Source organism: Scyliorhinus canicula, chromosome 14 (assembly GCF_902713615.1).
Source record: "Scyliorhinus canicula chromosome 14, sScyCan1.1, whole genome shotgun sequence".
Lineage (NCBI taxonomy): Eukaryota > Metazoa > Chordata > Chondrichthyes > Carcharhiniformes > Scyliorhinidae > Scyliorhinus > Scyliorhinus canicula.
In genome coordinates this window covers 45326012-45342868 of record NC_052159.1, presented here as the reverse complement: position 1 = coordinate 45342868, position 16857 = coordinate 45326012, and the positions used below count along the sequence as shown (strand labels likewise).

Sequence of the window (16857 nt, the reverse complement as noted above, 5' to 3'; positions counted from 1 at the left end):
TCACTGTCACCGAAATGCTCTCCCACCGAGACATCTGACACCTGGCCTGATTCGTTGCCGAGCACCAAGTCCAATACGGTCTCTCACCGAGTTGGCCGATCTACATATTTGAGTCAGGAATCTTTCCTGTACACACCTGACAAAATCTGGTGCCTAGAATCTGAGGAGATGGGGGAGGCCTTAAATGAATACTTTGCTTCAGTATTCACCATGACAACAACTCTGTTGCTTCTGCACTTTTCCAAGTACTGCTGGCCAATCTGTTCATATTCATATTCATATTCAACTTCCCTAATATTGACTGAGGAGAGCTGGAAGGGGGCATGAAAAAGCCCTGGTGGGAAGGATTAGGGAAAACCTAAGCCCCAAGGCGTTCTACACTTTTGTGAGAAATAAGAGGATGATCAGAGTGAGATGAGGGCCGATCAGGGCTAGTGGAGGGAACTTGTGCCTAGAATCTGAGGAGATGGGGGAGGCCTTAAATGAATACTTTGCTTCAGTATTCACCATGACAACAACTCTGTTGCTTCTGCACTTTTCCAAGTACTGCTGGCCAATCTGTTCCTCTATCGCTCTGCTGCTCTTTGGGGGTCTATAGAAAACTCTCAATAAAGTGACTGATCCTTTCTTGTTTCTGACTTCCACCAATACTGACTCAGTACACAAGCCCTCCTCAACTACCTCCTTTTCTGCAGCTGTGGTGCACTCCCTAATTAACAGTGCCACACCTCCTCTTTTACCTCCCTCAATATTCTTCTGAAAACATCAAAACCCCGGAACATCTAACAACCATTCCTGCCCCTGTGAATCCATGTGTCCGTAATGGCCACAGCATCGTAGTTCCTACTGATCCATGCTCTTAATTCATCTCACTTATTCCTGACACTCCTTGCATTGAAACAGACACACTTTAACCCATTCCACTGAGTGCAACTTTGCCCTATCAACTGTCTATCCTTCCTCACTGACTTACTGCATACTATTTCTGCCTGTTCAACAGTTACCCTATCCTCTGATCCATATCTGGTTCCCATCCCCTGCCAAAACTAGTTTAAACCCTCCCGAAGAGCTCGAGCAAACCTTCCACCCAGGATATTGGTGCCCCTCCAGTTTGGGTGCAACCCATCCTTCATGTACAGGTCCCACCTTCCCCAGAAGATATCCCAATGATCCACATATCTGAAGCCTTCCCTCCTGCACCAGCCCTGTAGCCATGTGTTCAGCTGCACTCGCTCTCTGTTCCATGCCTCACTTCCACGTGGCACCGGTAGCAATCCTGAGATTACTACTCTGCTTGTCCTGCTCTTTAGCTTCCAACCCAAAACCCTAAAATCACTTTTTAGATCCTCATCCCTTGTCTTAGCTATATCGTTGGTGCCTATGTGCACCATGACTTCTGGTTGCTCACCCTCCCCCTTCAGAATCCTGTCGACTCGATCCGAGACAGCCATGACCCTGGCACCTGGGAGGCAACATACCTTCCGGGAGTCTCGCTTGCGACCATAGAATCTCCTATCCATTCCCCTAACCATTGAGTCTCCTATCACTATTGCTTTTCTATTCTCCCCCTTCCCTTCTGAGCCACAGAGCCAGTGCCAGAGCCCTGGCCGCTAGGGCCTTCCCCCGGTAGGTCATTTCCCCCCCTCCCCACCCCAAACAGCATCCAAAACGGCATACTTGTTTTGACGGGGAATGGCCATGAGGGATCCCTGCATTGTCTGCCCATTTGTTTTCCTTCCCCTGACTGTAACCCAGCTACTCTTGTCCTGTACCTTGGGTGTGGATACCTCCCTGTAACGCCTCTCTATCACCCCCTCTGCCTCCCGGATGATCCAAAGTTCATCCAGCTCCAGCTCCAATTCCCTAACGCGGTCTCGGAGGAGCTGGGTGCACGTCCCACAGGTATAGTCTGCGGGGACACTGGTGGTATCCCTCACCACCCACATCCTACAGGAGGAGCATGCAACTGCCCTAGCCTCCATCCCCTCGGATCTGAATTCACAAAGCGATTTAAAGGGGGGGGAAAAAGATTAAACATCCGTTAGGCCCTTATACTGTTTCTACTCTCCCAAGTGAACTCTCGAAAATTGGTGATTCTGCGAAATGAAAGAGTGATAGCATGCTGTGCCTCCCAAAAAAACCAAAACAAACACAAAATATAACATTTTTTAAAAAAATTATAAATTTAAAAACCCCAAAACAAATAACTCTTACCTTACAGAATGTAGCTGCCCTGTGGACCAACTGGAACTCCGCCCTCTGACTCTGCTCCCAGTCAGCTGCACTCTCTGTAAATTCCTGGCTCCCTTCTCGCTCTTTGAGGAAATGAAATGAAAGGAGCAACTTGCTCCCTCCTCACCTAACTCCCTCAGTCACCAAACTCTCACAAGAGCACTCAAATGCACACAAATTCAGCACTGTAAACTGGCTCACCTTTATATTGTGGGAAAGTATCCAATTAACTAATTAACAAGCATGTAGCACCTCTGTTTAAAGCGGATTGAAAACTAACCTTCTTCTAAACCCAAACAGCAACTTTTAAGTTAATTAACTGAATAAAAGACTAGACTTTAGATAAAAAGGAACCCTTAATATCCCTCAGTCACCAAACTCTCACTATAGCACTCAGATGCTACATGCACATAAATGTTGTAAATCATAAAACTACTCACCCATTGGCCAGTTTTCATAAACATGTTTGGCAATGTCTGCTGCTGAATCATTGGGTGAAAACAGAAATTCCTTTGTTTTTCCACTCACCAAAATGAGTCGCAAGTTGATCTGTATAAAAGGAAATAACACTTCAATACAAATTATAGTTGTCAATCAATGCTCAAAATTATTGTTACTGAACCATTAGATATTAGGAACACCAGATGGGCAGCACGGCGGAACAGTGGTTAGAATTGCTGCCTCACGGTGCAGTTCGGTTCAGTCCCGGCTCTGGGACACTGTCTGTATGGGGAGTTTGCACATTCTCCCGGTGTTTACGTGGGTTTTGCCCCCACACACCCAAAGATGTGCAGGGTAGATGGATTGGCTACGCTAAATTGACCCTTAATTAAATTTTTTTTAAAAAAAGGATCAGGTGATAGGTCCCTGGTCCACACTACCAAAGAAATGCATTGACTATCCCAAATTAACAAAAACTATAAATCAACATTCGGTAGACAAGATGCTTCTAATATGTGAATATAAAATACAGTCAGCCTGTCTGGCCATTGTAACACTTTTTAAAAGGAAGGGAAAAATAACTTGCATTTACGTAGTGCCTATAATGACCTCAGGACATCCCAAAGTACATTACAGGCAAAGAATATTTTCAATTCATAGATACTGCTGTAATGAGAACTTGGCAGCCAGACAGGGCACAGCAAGGCCCCACAAAAAGCAATAAGATACCGGCCCGATAACCAACAACACTAAGAACAGGTTAAGGCACTAAATGTTGTCCTGGACGCCAGGAAAATTCAATCGATTTGTTTTGCGTCCACCGGAAAGATTAATTCAATGCCTCATCTAAAATATGTCAACTTTGTCAGTGCAGAACTCCCTCAGTACTGTAGTGAAATATCTGCTTGCATTACATGCTGGTCTTTGGAGTGGGGTTTCGATCTGAAATCTACTGACTCAAGAGGTGAAATTGCCATCACTCAGCCAAGCCTGCCAACTGAATAAAGGGATCTAAAGCTACAACTGAGGGGCTGGTTTAGCTCACTGGGCTAAATCGCTGGTTTTAAAGCAGACCAAGCAGGCCAGCAGTACGGTTCGATTCCCGTACCAGCCTCCCCAGACAGGCGCCGGAATGTGGCGACTAGGGGCTTTTCACAGTAACTTCATTGAAGCCTACTTGTGACAATAAGCGATTTTCATTTCATTTTTCAACTTCTGGAATCTATTCATGATTGGCAGCAAGACTGTCAATTCACAGAGTTTTGAATTAAAGTTTTGATTTAAACACTTATGTTTAAGTAGAATATTTTGTTAACTCCAAGAACTGGTGGAAATCTTTACAAGAAGGGAAGATGACATAAAGGAAATATATTTCAAGGAATCAATTGCAAAACACTTTTGCCTCTTACGAATTTCTTTCTAAATTACACGTGTAGCTTCAGACACTTCCTTCACTTCCCTATCCAGCCCTCAATAACCCTCAATAACAAGAACAAACTCTCATTCACTCACTGTGACGAAATCATAAAAACATCTGCCCGTGCAAGAGAGTCCAATACCAAGTTTAGTCAACACACACCAAATATCATTTCATTACAAATTCAAAACAATCCACCAGTCACTGATAAGAGTCTGAAATTTGCACCATTCAACTTGTAATTACAGTAATTAATGTCAGTAACAATGCAATTATCTGGCCTGACAGCTCCTCCAGCAAACTACTACGCTATCTCATGTAAGTAACACAATGACTATACAGATGTACATCATCAAACTCTCATATTTAAATAATGTTGGTTATTTCTAGAGAGTAAGAAACATATGGCTGAAACAATCCTTAAAAAAGCCTTAATGAATATTATCATTAGGATCTGAAAGTTCAATTTTCCGTATTTTCAGGACAAAGTGTTTTTATAAATAACTTCCATTATCAAAAAAGGCCAATTGGCATATTGCAATTGCACAGGCTTCAGAGAGCTAATTACCAAGTCTCATTTCTTATCTTTTATACAGTTTACATCTTTCAATTATCAATTCACTTCTGTTTTAAAAAGTTTTTAATGGATTCTGCTTCCATCACTGTTTCTGACATGGAGTTGTCCTAACAACTTTGTGAAAATTGTTCCCATGATTCTTCTGGTGATCACCTTAAAGGGGACAGTGTCAACTACCTCATCCAGGATGCAGCAAATCAACCCAAGACTACCATCATTTTTGGGTGAGGAACTGCCATTTTGAGGAATCATCCAGTAAGGTAGCCATATTTATTCCGTTGTAATATTTAAGTATTGTCTGAAGAAAGACAGTAGCAAAAAGGGCAATAACAATTATGCCTGAAGAATCGGACGGTGTACTTAGGTTTCCAAGCCCGTTCCATTTTGAATCCACTAATACAGCAATAATACTGCGTATTAATACTTCTTGATACAAGACTACAAGCAACCAACTTTGTGACCTGCAGAAAGTTAATCTTGGAGAATATCCTGAAATGACTTTGGCATATGACTTTGGCTGTTAAATTCACCTAAATTACCCTTCAGGAGCAAAAGTGACTCATCAGTCCTGCACTGCATGTTTTCCAGAAAAGACCATTGTGACCTATGTACTAAACGTTTTGCTTATAACCTGCAAAAATGCAGTATTTTCTTCATCCATACTTTCCTGCAGTGCGTTTGTGTGAGATTGTGTTAGTCAGTGCCGTAGTGTTCGAATTTATGGTGATTGCTTAAATAAACAAACCTCTTTCATTATTAAACCTAGGAAAAGCTTGCTGCTGGTTATTCAAATTGTCCACACACTCGGGGGATAAAACACACACATCTTTCTCTCAAAAGCTGACTGATTATGGACTATTGGAAAGGAACAGGGATTTCATCGGTTCTCTCTCTCACTCTGTCTATAACAATTGATTTAACATTATTTGTGAACTCAATATTCCTGGAGGCTAAGAGGCAAAATCCACTCAGGAAATTACGTGTGGCTGCAGGCGGGAAAGTCGGCAAGGTTCTTGCCAGCTGACGTAGCAGGTTGCCACGTCAGATCATCCGGTTTTCACCTCATTTTGTATGAACAAGCAGCAAGTCGTACCTCATGGCGCAGCAGGCTGCAATTTGTCTGCCCTGCCGTTAGCTCATTGGGTTGTATTTCAAGGTGCCATATTTAAATGGCACGCACACACATTTACTCTCTGTATCCCAGGACTTATTGCGCGAACACCAGAATGGCCCCAAGAACAGACAAACACTGTGCATCCAAGTTCAACAACAAGGCATTACCGGAAGTCCTCTAGGTGGTCAAGAATGGCGTAACATATGTTCTGGCCTTTGCCTCCCTAGTAGCATGGAGATGGATATTATTAGCTTGAGAGACTCAAAGCCCCCGAAGTCAGAGACCTGGTTAACCAACATGCAGAGCTTTCTCGGCCTAGAAGGTTAAATTCACCTTGAGAGGGTCAGTGTTAGGGTTCGCCCGGAGGTGGCAACCATTCATCGACTTCTTCGCAGAGAATTAATCGTCAGCAAGGGGGGGAGCTAGGGTAGCAAGAATAGGGTGTTTAATAGGCGGGTCTTGGCAGAGATGGGAGTCAGTGTTTGCACTATGTTTATTATTCTTTGTACATTGTTTTTATATTGTTGTTGTTTGTAATGCCAAAAATACCTCATTAAAATTGTTTGTTAAAAAACAAAAAGAGGGTCAATGCTAGGGTTCACCCGGTGGTGGCAGCCATTCATCGACTTTCTCGAGGAAAATTAAAATGTCAGCAGAAGCAGAATGCCAAAGGGTGGGGGAGGGCCAGATTGTTGTTTTATGGTTGGGGTGTATGAAGATTGTGATGGGGGTACAAATGTTTATTGTGCCATGTTTATGTCGCTGTTATTATTATTATAAAAATTGCAAATACTCTAATAAAAATACTTTTTTTTAAAAAAAGGAATGGCGTAACATATGGACGGCATGGAGGCGCAGTGGGTAGCACTGCTGCATCACGGCACCAAGGCTCCAGGTTTGATCCTGGCCCTGGGTCACTGTCCATGTGGAGTTTGCACATTCTCCCCATGTCTGCGTGGGTCTCACCTCCACAACCCAAAGTTGTGCAGGTTAGGTGGATTGGCCACACTAAATTGCCCCTTAATTGAAAAAAAATACATAATTGGGTACACTAAATTTATTTTTAAAAACGAATGGCGTAAGATTAATCACCCACCTGTAATGGGGGCTGGCGGTTCACCAACCTCATCACTTAGGCTTGGGAGGAGGCCACCAGGCTGGTCAACACCTGGGCTCCTCAGAAGAGGACCACTATCCAGTGCTGAGAAAGAATGAATGATTTCATCTGCTCCACAGAGGTAAGCCAATCTTCTCCTCACTCCCAACTCACTCTCATAAAGCCATCAGGCATTCCTGGGTTATGGTCCACAGGATCTCACATACAACACGGGTCTTGTCACATCGTGCATAAGTCAACTCCAGACCGTACAAAGGTTTACTCAGCACAGAAGGCATGCGTGTTCATCTTCTGCTTGAATCAGTCTTGCTCAGCCTGTCCATCTGTCTTTATGCAGGACCAGATCGCCCACAACACTGGAGGGAAGATGCTGGAGCTCAGGCCACTCACTGCCTTTGAGAAGTAGGTGGCACAGCTGGCTGGCGAGAACAGCAACCATTCCTGCGAAGGAGAGGTCAGAACTTCCAATAAAAGTGTGAGGCTTCATCCACTAGCCTTTGCCCACCCGCTAAAACGGAGTGTGCTCTTTAATGTAGGTGGCCATCCAGCCAATCACTAATCATCTCTTCTCTCTATTACAGCCACCAAGAAAAAGAGACTCACTGCCATCTCGGATGTCACTGCATCGGTTTGCTTTTTCCACCAGTCCAAGGCCACACATCTCGGTGGGACCTAGTTTTAGAGCAGGCCTGGTTATATCATCTGGTCAGCACTGCAGAGATTCTGGTCCACACCAGGTAGAGGCAGTGACAGCCAAGGTCACTGATACACAGAGGACTGCTGAACTCAGCAGGAGCTTGGCCACCGAGTCCTGTTTAAAATTTGTTGAAAGGATGTGGGCTTCACTGGAAGCATTAATTGCTTCTTCCAATTGCCCTAAAGGAGGTGGCGAGTTGTCTTTTTGAACCACCGCAGTCCATGTGTTGGAGGTACATCCACAGTGCTGTTCAGAAGAGCATTTCAGGTTTTGACCCAGTGATAGTGAAAAAACAATGATATATTTCCACGTCAGGGTGGTGGGCAGCTTGGAGGCGAACTTACAGGTGGTAATATTCGGATGTGTCTACTGCTCGTCGTTCTACATGGTAGTGGCCGCAGGTTTGGAAGGTGCTATCTAAGGAGCCTTGGTGAGCTCCTGCAATGCATTTTGTAGCTGATACCACTGCATGTCAGTGGTGGATTGGATTTGTTTATTGTCACGTGTACAGAGAAAAGTATTTTTCTGCGAGCAGCTCAACAGATCATTAAGTACATGAAATGAAAATAAAACAAAAGAAATACATAATAGGGAAACACAAGGTACACAATGTAACTATACAAACACCGGCATCGGGTGAAGCATTCGGCGGTGTAGTGTTGATCAGGTCAGTCCAGAAGAGGGTCATTTAGGAGTCTTGTAACAGCGGGGAAGAAGCTATTCTTGAGTATTTTCGCGCGTGTTCTCAGACATTTGTATCTCCTGCCCGATGGAAGTGAGTACGCTGGGTGGGAGGGGTCTTTGATTATGCTGCCCGCTTTCCCCAGGCAGCGGGAGGTGTAGATGGAGGCGGGTTTGTGTGACGGACTGAGCTGCGTTCATGACTCTCTGAAGTTTCTTGTTGTCTTGGGCCGAGCAGTTACCATACCAGGCTATGATGCAATTAGATAGGATGTTTTCCATGGCGCATCTGTAAAAGCTGTGGACATGCCGAATTTCCTTAGTTTCCTGAGGAAGTGTAGGCGCTGCTGTGCTTTCTTGGTGGTAGCGTCGACATGGGTGGACCAGGACAGATTTTTGGAGATGTGTTCCGCTAGGAATTTGAAGCTGCTAACCATCTCCACCTCGGCCCCATTGATGCTGACAGGGGTGTACACAGTACTGCTTCGGATAGATTGTTGTCGCTGCACCGCTTCACTAGGTTCTCCATTTCCCTCCTGTATTCTGTCTCGTCGTTATTCGAGATCCGGCCCACTATGGTCGTATCGTCAGCAAACTTGTAGATGGAGTTGGAACCAAATTTTGCCACGCAGTCGTGTGTGTACAGGGAGTATAGTAGGGGGCTAAGTACGCAGCCTTATGGGGCCCCAGTATGGAAGACTATTGTGGAGGAGGTGTTGTTGTTTATTCTTACTGATTGTAGCCTGTGGGTCAGAAAGTCGATGATGCAGTTGCAGAGTGAGGAGCCAAGTCCTAGGTTTTGGAGCTTTGATATGAGCTTGCCTGGGATTATGGTGATGGAGTGCAAATCAAATGGGCTGCTCTGCCCTGGATGGTGTAAAGCATCTCGAGTGATGTTAGAGCTGCACTCATTTGGCAAATGGAGACTATTCAATCACACTCCTGGATTATGGTGGTGAGCTACTTGTTGCAGAATTCCTAACCTCTCACTGTTCTTGTAGCTACAGTATTTATATGGCTAGTCCAATTCAGTTTATGCTAAATGGTAACAACAAAGATGTTGATAGTGGAGGATTCAGCAATGGTAATGCCATTGAATGTCAAGGAACAATAGTTAGATTCCGTTGTTGTTGGAGATGGTCATTGCCTGGCACTTGTATGGCGTGAATGCTACTTGCCACTTGTCAGCCCAAGCCAGTACATTGTCCAGGTCGTACTGCATTTAGACATGGACTGCTTCAGTATCAGAGGAAACAGGAATGGTGCTGAACATTGCGCAATGAACTTATGATGGAAGGTCATTGATGACTCAGCCGAAGATGTTTCGAACTAGGATTCTACCTTGAGGGACTCCTGCAGCTGAGATGATTGACCTCCAATAACCACAATCACCGTCCTTTGTGCTGCGTAATGGCTCCAACCAGCAGAGACGTTACCATGACTTCACTGACTCCAGTTTTGCTAGAACTCCTTGATGTCACACTCGGTCAAACGTGGCCTTGATGTCAAGGGCAGTCACTCTCACCTCACCTCTGGCACACAGCTCCCTTGTCCATGTTTGAACCAAGGCTGTAATGATGTCAGGAGTGGCGTTGCTCTGATAGAACCCAAACCATGTATCAGTGAGCAGGTTATTGCTAAGCAAGTGTCGCTTTATAGCACTACTGTTGACACCTCCTGTACGTGATATAAATACAAAATAACCAAAATATACACATACACTCACTTAAACACAAGATAAAATATATTTGCCCTTTCTCTTTCCCCTAAAATATATTGTCTCACGCTGCTCTCCGTTTCATCTGATATCCATCTGCTTAGTTCACTAACTGGACGGTCTCCTAATAAATAATTAACTAATTTTATTGCTTGCAAACTTGTACTCCATTTCCCAATTAGATAGAGGCACAGACAGGTCAAGAAATAATCCCCATGCAAAGAAATCATTTCCACTTTCACCCTGGTGCTGTGGCAACTGTCCCAGGCAGCTATTTTCAAATTTGGGTTAAGATATTGTTTCTGCCTCCTTTTTAAAAATTGGTTAAAACAAAATGTATGAGAAAGCAAAATCAAAACTATTCTTATACAAATAGGCTGAACCACTTAGCCACAGCACACCCAAACAAGCCACTTTTAAAATAGACACTAGGCTGTCTGAATTGTGTGTGGCTGTTAAAGCACAAAAATCCAGAGATAATACAAAGAAAAAAAGTCAGTGCAAGATTTTGTTCAAACGCAATAAGGTCATAGATGGCAAGCTTCTTGTTGGCAAATGAACAGATAATCTGGAGGGGGTGGCTGTAATTATTGATCCAGTCTAAATGTTAACTCACAAGTGGAGTGAAAGGGACAGAGGGAGTTGATGTTAGTCTTCAGCAGGACCCTGAAACAGTTGATGAAACAGTTGATGATGCTTGCAAGAAAACTGCAAAAAGCACCTTAATGGATTTTTTGAAGAGCGGCAACAGAAGCATAAGGGTAAAAATTGACATGTATAAGATTCAAGATTTTGTGACAGCAGTAGGGCATACAGGCAGAGGAATGCTAATGGTTTAGGCTGAGGATTAGGGGTGTAAAGTATATGTGAGGATAAAAGAATGGGAAGCGGCATGATTCGTTGGAGAAGAGAAGGATGATCTTACATAAATCCACAATGTCAGTTACAAAATATGTATTCTTTGTGTGTTTTAAAATAAACTAAATTCTGACATTAACTGGTCAGAGTATGACATCTAATTGTTACAAGGATTATCTAAATGATGTACAATTTGGATCCAAAATATATAAATAATAATCTTGTTGATGAGTGAACAGATAATCTGGAGAGGGTGGCTTAATTATTGATCCAGTGCTAGTGTTCAAGTGGTAAGTCACAAGTATTCATGCCCTTTCTCAGACTTGAGACTTGTAGGATAATTTGCTGCATCTCCTCAAATCTCTGATTACTGCATCCCAAATATGCTGATTCAAAAAGAACCCACGGCAAAGGAAATCTATAACAGACTTTACAAATGCTATACTAATACTAATATCACAGCATTGGAACCCAGGATTGGAAAAGTCAAGGAGATTCCACTGCTTTGCATAATTGTGCCGACATACAATTCAAGCAGATGCCTTGGGCTGAAACTTACATATTGCTGAGGCAAGAATGTTGATAGATCAGTTTTGTATTGTGAAATGCTACAACATGAATCAGTGTCAACGGGATTCATTTTTCACAGGATTGTATTTCGAAGTACAGAACGATTTTAAATCTGGAATTGAATCTGCTTTCAGCAGCCATCCAGATTTCCAATTTACTTATACATCTTGTGGAATTTTTATAATCAATGCCTGGAATATCTAATCCATCCTCTCAAATCATTTCATTATTTTATTCATATTTAGATCACTAAATCTATTCGACAAAGCTTTTGCAACTAGTAAAATGCACCAATGGAACCCAAGTGTCTCCATACCCAGCACAGTAGCACATTGGTTAGCAGTGATGCTTCACAGCTCCAGGGACCCGGCTTGGGTCACTGTCTGTACGGAGTCTGCACGTTCTCCCAGTGTCTTCATGGGTTTCCTTTGAGTGCTCAGGTTTATTCGCACAAGACCCGAAAGATGTGCTTGTTAGGTGAATTGGACATTTTGAATTCTCCCTCAATGTACCTTAATAGGCGCAATAGTATGGCAACTCGGGGATTTTTACAGTAACTTCATTGCAGTGTTAATGTAAGCCTACTTGTGACACTTATTACTCAGTCCGACCACCCCTCACCCATTCCCCCGGCACACACCGCAATGTTAGCAGTTATTCTATTGCATCATGACAAGTTATTCGCTATTGGTTGAAACTTCCAATGCAAGTATAAATGCAACATTTCGGTCCACAAGAAAATTGTTGGTGGACATTAAAACACTTGGTTGGTTTTACTCTATATTTAATATTGCTAAGTAAAAGGGAAGATGATATGATCGGGTGTGTTTACTGACAAGTTAAAGCAGCCTGGCAATGGATAAACACCAGCCCATCTCCACCAACCCAGTAAGCGCCTTTACATTACAGTAGCTAATGCCATTCCACAGTTCTTAACGTCATAATCAAACTTTCTACAGCTACTGTAATTGTCAGATAATTTTATTTGAACATTAAAAACATTATGGGGTACATTATAAACAGTTACATTTGGTTAAAATGAATACGCCTGCATTGGTCCTTTTAACTCAAACTAATTGGAAAACAAAGTTTAAAGCATGGGTATGCAAACATTTTGATTAGTATTCAGATGATATTTTTCCCGCAACCATTCTAAGTTACCCAGAAATACAATTTACTCTTTTTTTGATCCGAAAACATACGCCTCTCCATTTCAGGGTATATAAATGGATTAAAGCATCTCAAAACATAATTGCGCTTCCAATAGAAAAAGGTAGATTACCCAAGGTTCAATACTCTTCTTACAGGAGATTAGCAATGGGATGAACCATGATCTTGCTTTGTATGGATCGACAAATAGGTTATCCTTAAATTAAATAGAACCTTTTGTTGCGTTTATCGCAACAGTACAAATAAAGAACACAGATGGAATTGGCTATTTGTTTAGTTTTACAGCTTAGATACGACAGATTTATATTCATTTTTGTTTTGGGGCTTGAGTGTTTAATGTATTATTTTAAACTATTTCAATAATCAGATTATTTAAACTATGAAACTACAATTTGGAATTAACTATGCATGTAAAAAATCTTGCAAACATACACTGGCAAATAAGCATTGGGTCAGATTTTGTTTTTCAATTAACACATTTGAAATTATCTGACTGCATTACCTGTTTAATCAGTTTCATAATATTAAAATAAGACAATCCAACCACTACAAACTACATTAGAAAATTATGTTTAATTAAAATCCAAAACATGTTAATTTTTCTTTATCATAAAAGCAGAATACTGCAGATGCTGGAAACCAGAAATAAAAACAGAAAATGCTGGAACCAGAAAGCAGGCTGACTATATTGGTGGAAAGAAAAACAGTTAACATTTCAGGTTAATATCCTTTCATCAGGTTATTGATCTGAAATGTTAACTCTGCCTCTCTCGCCACAGACCTTCCTGAGCTGTGTACAGGCCGCAACCCTCTGGACCGATAACATTACAGATTCCAGATCTGTTCGGTTTTTGGATACTTCACATAAACGTATATTACAATAGCCTTTGCCTGGGCTAGGTATAATAAATAAAATGGCTAGAAAAATAGGATTATCACTAAATAATAAATACAGGGTACCTGTAAAAGATTTATTTTTGTCCTGTTCACCACAAAAATCTCAAGGTAAACATTACAGACAAACAATTAGGCTTCCTATGCTAAAGGTCAATATATTCAAAAAAATTACGGTTTTTGGATGTGTTGTGTTTTCAGATTTACAGAAATTTTTGTTTCTCTTTAAACGTTGGACCAGAAATATCAAAGTTTAGTCATTCAAGTTGTATAAATGTGACAAAAACATGGACAGGATATTGCACCAGCGAAAGTGTTGAACTGTGTTGCAAATATTAACATGATTCAAAGACCACACTAGTCTGCGAGACCTGGGTCCTTACGTCTTCTGTGAAAAGTAATCCAAGAGTGTGAAAATACTAATTGAATAAATTAAAGATACTGGTCACATCAACTGAAATATCTCTGTACTAACAACTAAAAACTGAACGAGTCTGTAATGATCGGACTGAAGCAGGTTTTCAAAGAATTTAACATTAGAAGTATTGATAGTGTAGTAGTAGCAAAGAGCAAGGAGGATTTCCGACAATTAAATACTTACTGAAACAGCAACATAAACCTGATGGTTCACAGAGGTTTAAAAAAAAAAGAAAACTGGATTTACTTTCTCACTATGGAACAACAAAAGACAAAGAAATAAGAGTGTATGGAAATGCAGTTCAGCAGCCTTGCCATTCCAGATGCCAGAAAGCAAAATTTGGGCAGTTTTGAATTTGGGGTTAAAGCTATATTTGCTTAGTTTCTGACGGGTGTAACTTCCCCCACAAAGTTTGACCTGGTTTGGGAAAGTTATACACTTTGTTCTTGTTTGCTACATGAATTAGAGAAGATCATATGATTGCCACAGGCACTGCAAAGATGATTTATCTTAAAAGACAATGGTGTTGCTTGATTTTCTTCTTGAAAGAATGCATACATGTTTGCATACATCAGACGAATTAATCTAAAAATTGATTGGGAGCTGGGAGCAAACAAAATGGAAATTCATTACCATAAGACTATAAGCCATCACTCCTGGAGCGAATCATTCTTTCCACATAGTCTTCAATAAATTAAAATATTGGGGTTTCGGTCCAGTACCCTAACCACTGTTGCAATCTAGACTGGGATCGTAACATTACAAACTTCTTCCCAGAAATCTAGCCTTTTGTGCCTCAGACCTCTCTTCACCCTTGCATTGCTAACAATGATAAAAACAGAAAATGCTGGATAAACTCAGCAAGTCTGGCAGAATCTGGGGAGAGAAACAGTTATGTTTCGAGTCCAATATAGCTCTTCTACAGAACTGTACATAAGACCATAGGATATAGGAGCAGAATTAGGCCACTCGGCCCATCGAGACTGTTTCGCCATTCAATCATTGCTGATATTTTTCTCATCCCCATTCTCCTGCCTTCTCCCCATAACCCCTGATCCTCTTATAAATCAAGAATCTATCTATCTGTCTTAAAGACACTCAGTGATTTGGCCTCCGCAGACTTCTGCGGCAAAGAGTTCTAGTTTTTCCTACAAGTGGAAATATCCTCTCCACGGCCACTCTATCCATGCCTCGCAGTATCCTGTAAGTTTCAATAAGATCCCCCCATATCCTTCTATACCCCGAGCACAGACCCAGAGTCCTCAACTGTTCCTCATAGGACAAGCTGTTCATTCCAGAGATCGTTCTTGTGAACCTCCCCTGGACCCTCTCCAAGGCCAACACATCTTTCCTGAGATACAGGGCCCAAAACTGCTCACAATACTCCAAATGGGGTCTGACCAGAGCCTTATACAGCATCAGATGTACATCCCTGGTCTTGTATTCTAGCCCTCTTGACATGGATGCTAGCATTGCATTTCCTTAAGAACTACCGACTGAACCTGCACGTTAACCTTAAGAGAATCGTGAACAAGGAAGTCCCTTTGTGCTTCTGATTTCATAAGCATTTCCCCATTTAGGAAATAGTCTATGCCTAAATTCCTCCTTCCAGAGTGCATAACCTCACACTTTTCCACATTGTATTTCATTTCATTGCCCACTCTCCTAGCCTGTCCAAATCCTTCTGCAGTCCCCTTGCTTCCTCAATACTGCCTGGCCCTCTACAGATCTTTGTATCATCTGCAAATTTAGCAACAGTGCCTTCAGTTCCTTCTTCCATATCATTAATGTATATTGTGAAAAGTTGTGGTCCCAGCACAGACCCCTGAGGCACACCATTAGTCACTGGCTGCTATCCTGAAAAATAGCAAATGACAAATTACCTTCCAGCTATTAATTCAGTTACAAATTACTGATATATGCTAAAAATTTTGAAAACTGCACTTATGCAGAAATGGTGTAGCCACCGAAGTTGGCCATTCCCTGAATACAAAATGGAGGAACGCAAAGCATATAGGATAAAATGGACAATGTTTGCAGCGCCAGCAGGCTGCACCTAGCAGGTGTGGATTCTGTCTGCTAAGAAAGCAGACAGCACCGAAACGAACATTCTGCATACTAATGAGGCAATCGCCGGGATAATTAGCATGTTAATGGAACGATTCCAGAGACAATGGACACAATTGGGGAAGCAACTGCAACATTGTAAAGGATACCAGACACTCAGGCACCAGCAAGGTTCGAAAACAAAGAGCCTGAAGGCCCGCCCAGTAGCTAAGGAACAACCTCAGTATTGGGGGAATCGATTCCAAGCAGGTAAGGGAGTCCGCCCAAAGGGGCGCGGATCCCTGGGACCTATAAAAGACAAGTCCCACACATGGTTCAGTCTTCTCGTCCAGCCCTCCTCGCTCTTTGACTAGCACTCCTCCGTGGACCAGCACCTCGACCAGCTTTGCCAAGAAGACCTTGAACGAGAGAGAGGAGGGGGTTCGGACAGCAGCCGCCAGCAAGTAAGTGCCTCACAAAGATCGCTACCAGAGATAGACACCCCTGACCCCTTTTAACTTATACCAACCTGAAGTCTGCAGACCAGAGCAGAGCAAGAGGCCTTGGTCCCTGACCCGGCAGTTCCTTCGAGATAAGTATTAGTTTATTTAGCGGTAGGAATAAGTTTAATCCTTTTAGCGTGTGCATGGGTAGTTATTATAATTGTATTATAATAAACTCAGTTGTTTGGACTTACTAATTGGTGCATGGTTTTATTGCTTTGAACTTCACCTTGAACTTGTGGCGGTGTCTTAACGTTAGCTCTGGAGTCGCCAGGTAAGTAAAGAAAGAGAGCCAAATTGAGTGTTAAGCACACTCACCCAGAACGACCAATAATGGGTACAAACGCTGTAACTGTTCATTAGGTTCTTAACTGTTCATTGGCAGTTTTCTGATGGCGGTATGGG

At 42.2% G+C, this 16857-nt stretch overlaps 1 protein-coding gene across 2 annotated transcripts in view; it reads right to left on the bottom strand.

Annotated features, from left to right (window-relative positions):
• Positions 1–16857, bottom strand: part of ubl3a (ubiquitin-like 3a) — a 95787-nt gene that overhangs the window by 30747 nt on the left and 48183 nt on the right. For both annotated transcript variants that reach the window (XM_038817764.1, XM_038817765.1), the window contains exon 2: positions 2673–2781. In XM_038817764.1, coding sequence (XP_038673692.1) covers positions 2673–2781 — 109 coding nt within the window. The remainder of the gene's footprint in view (positions 1–2672; positions 2782–16857) is intronic.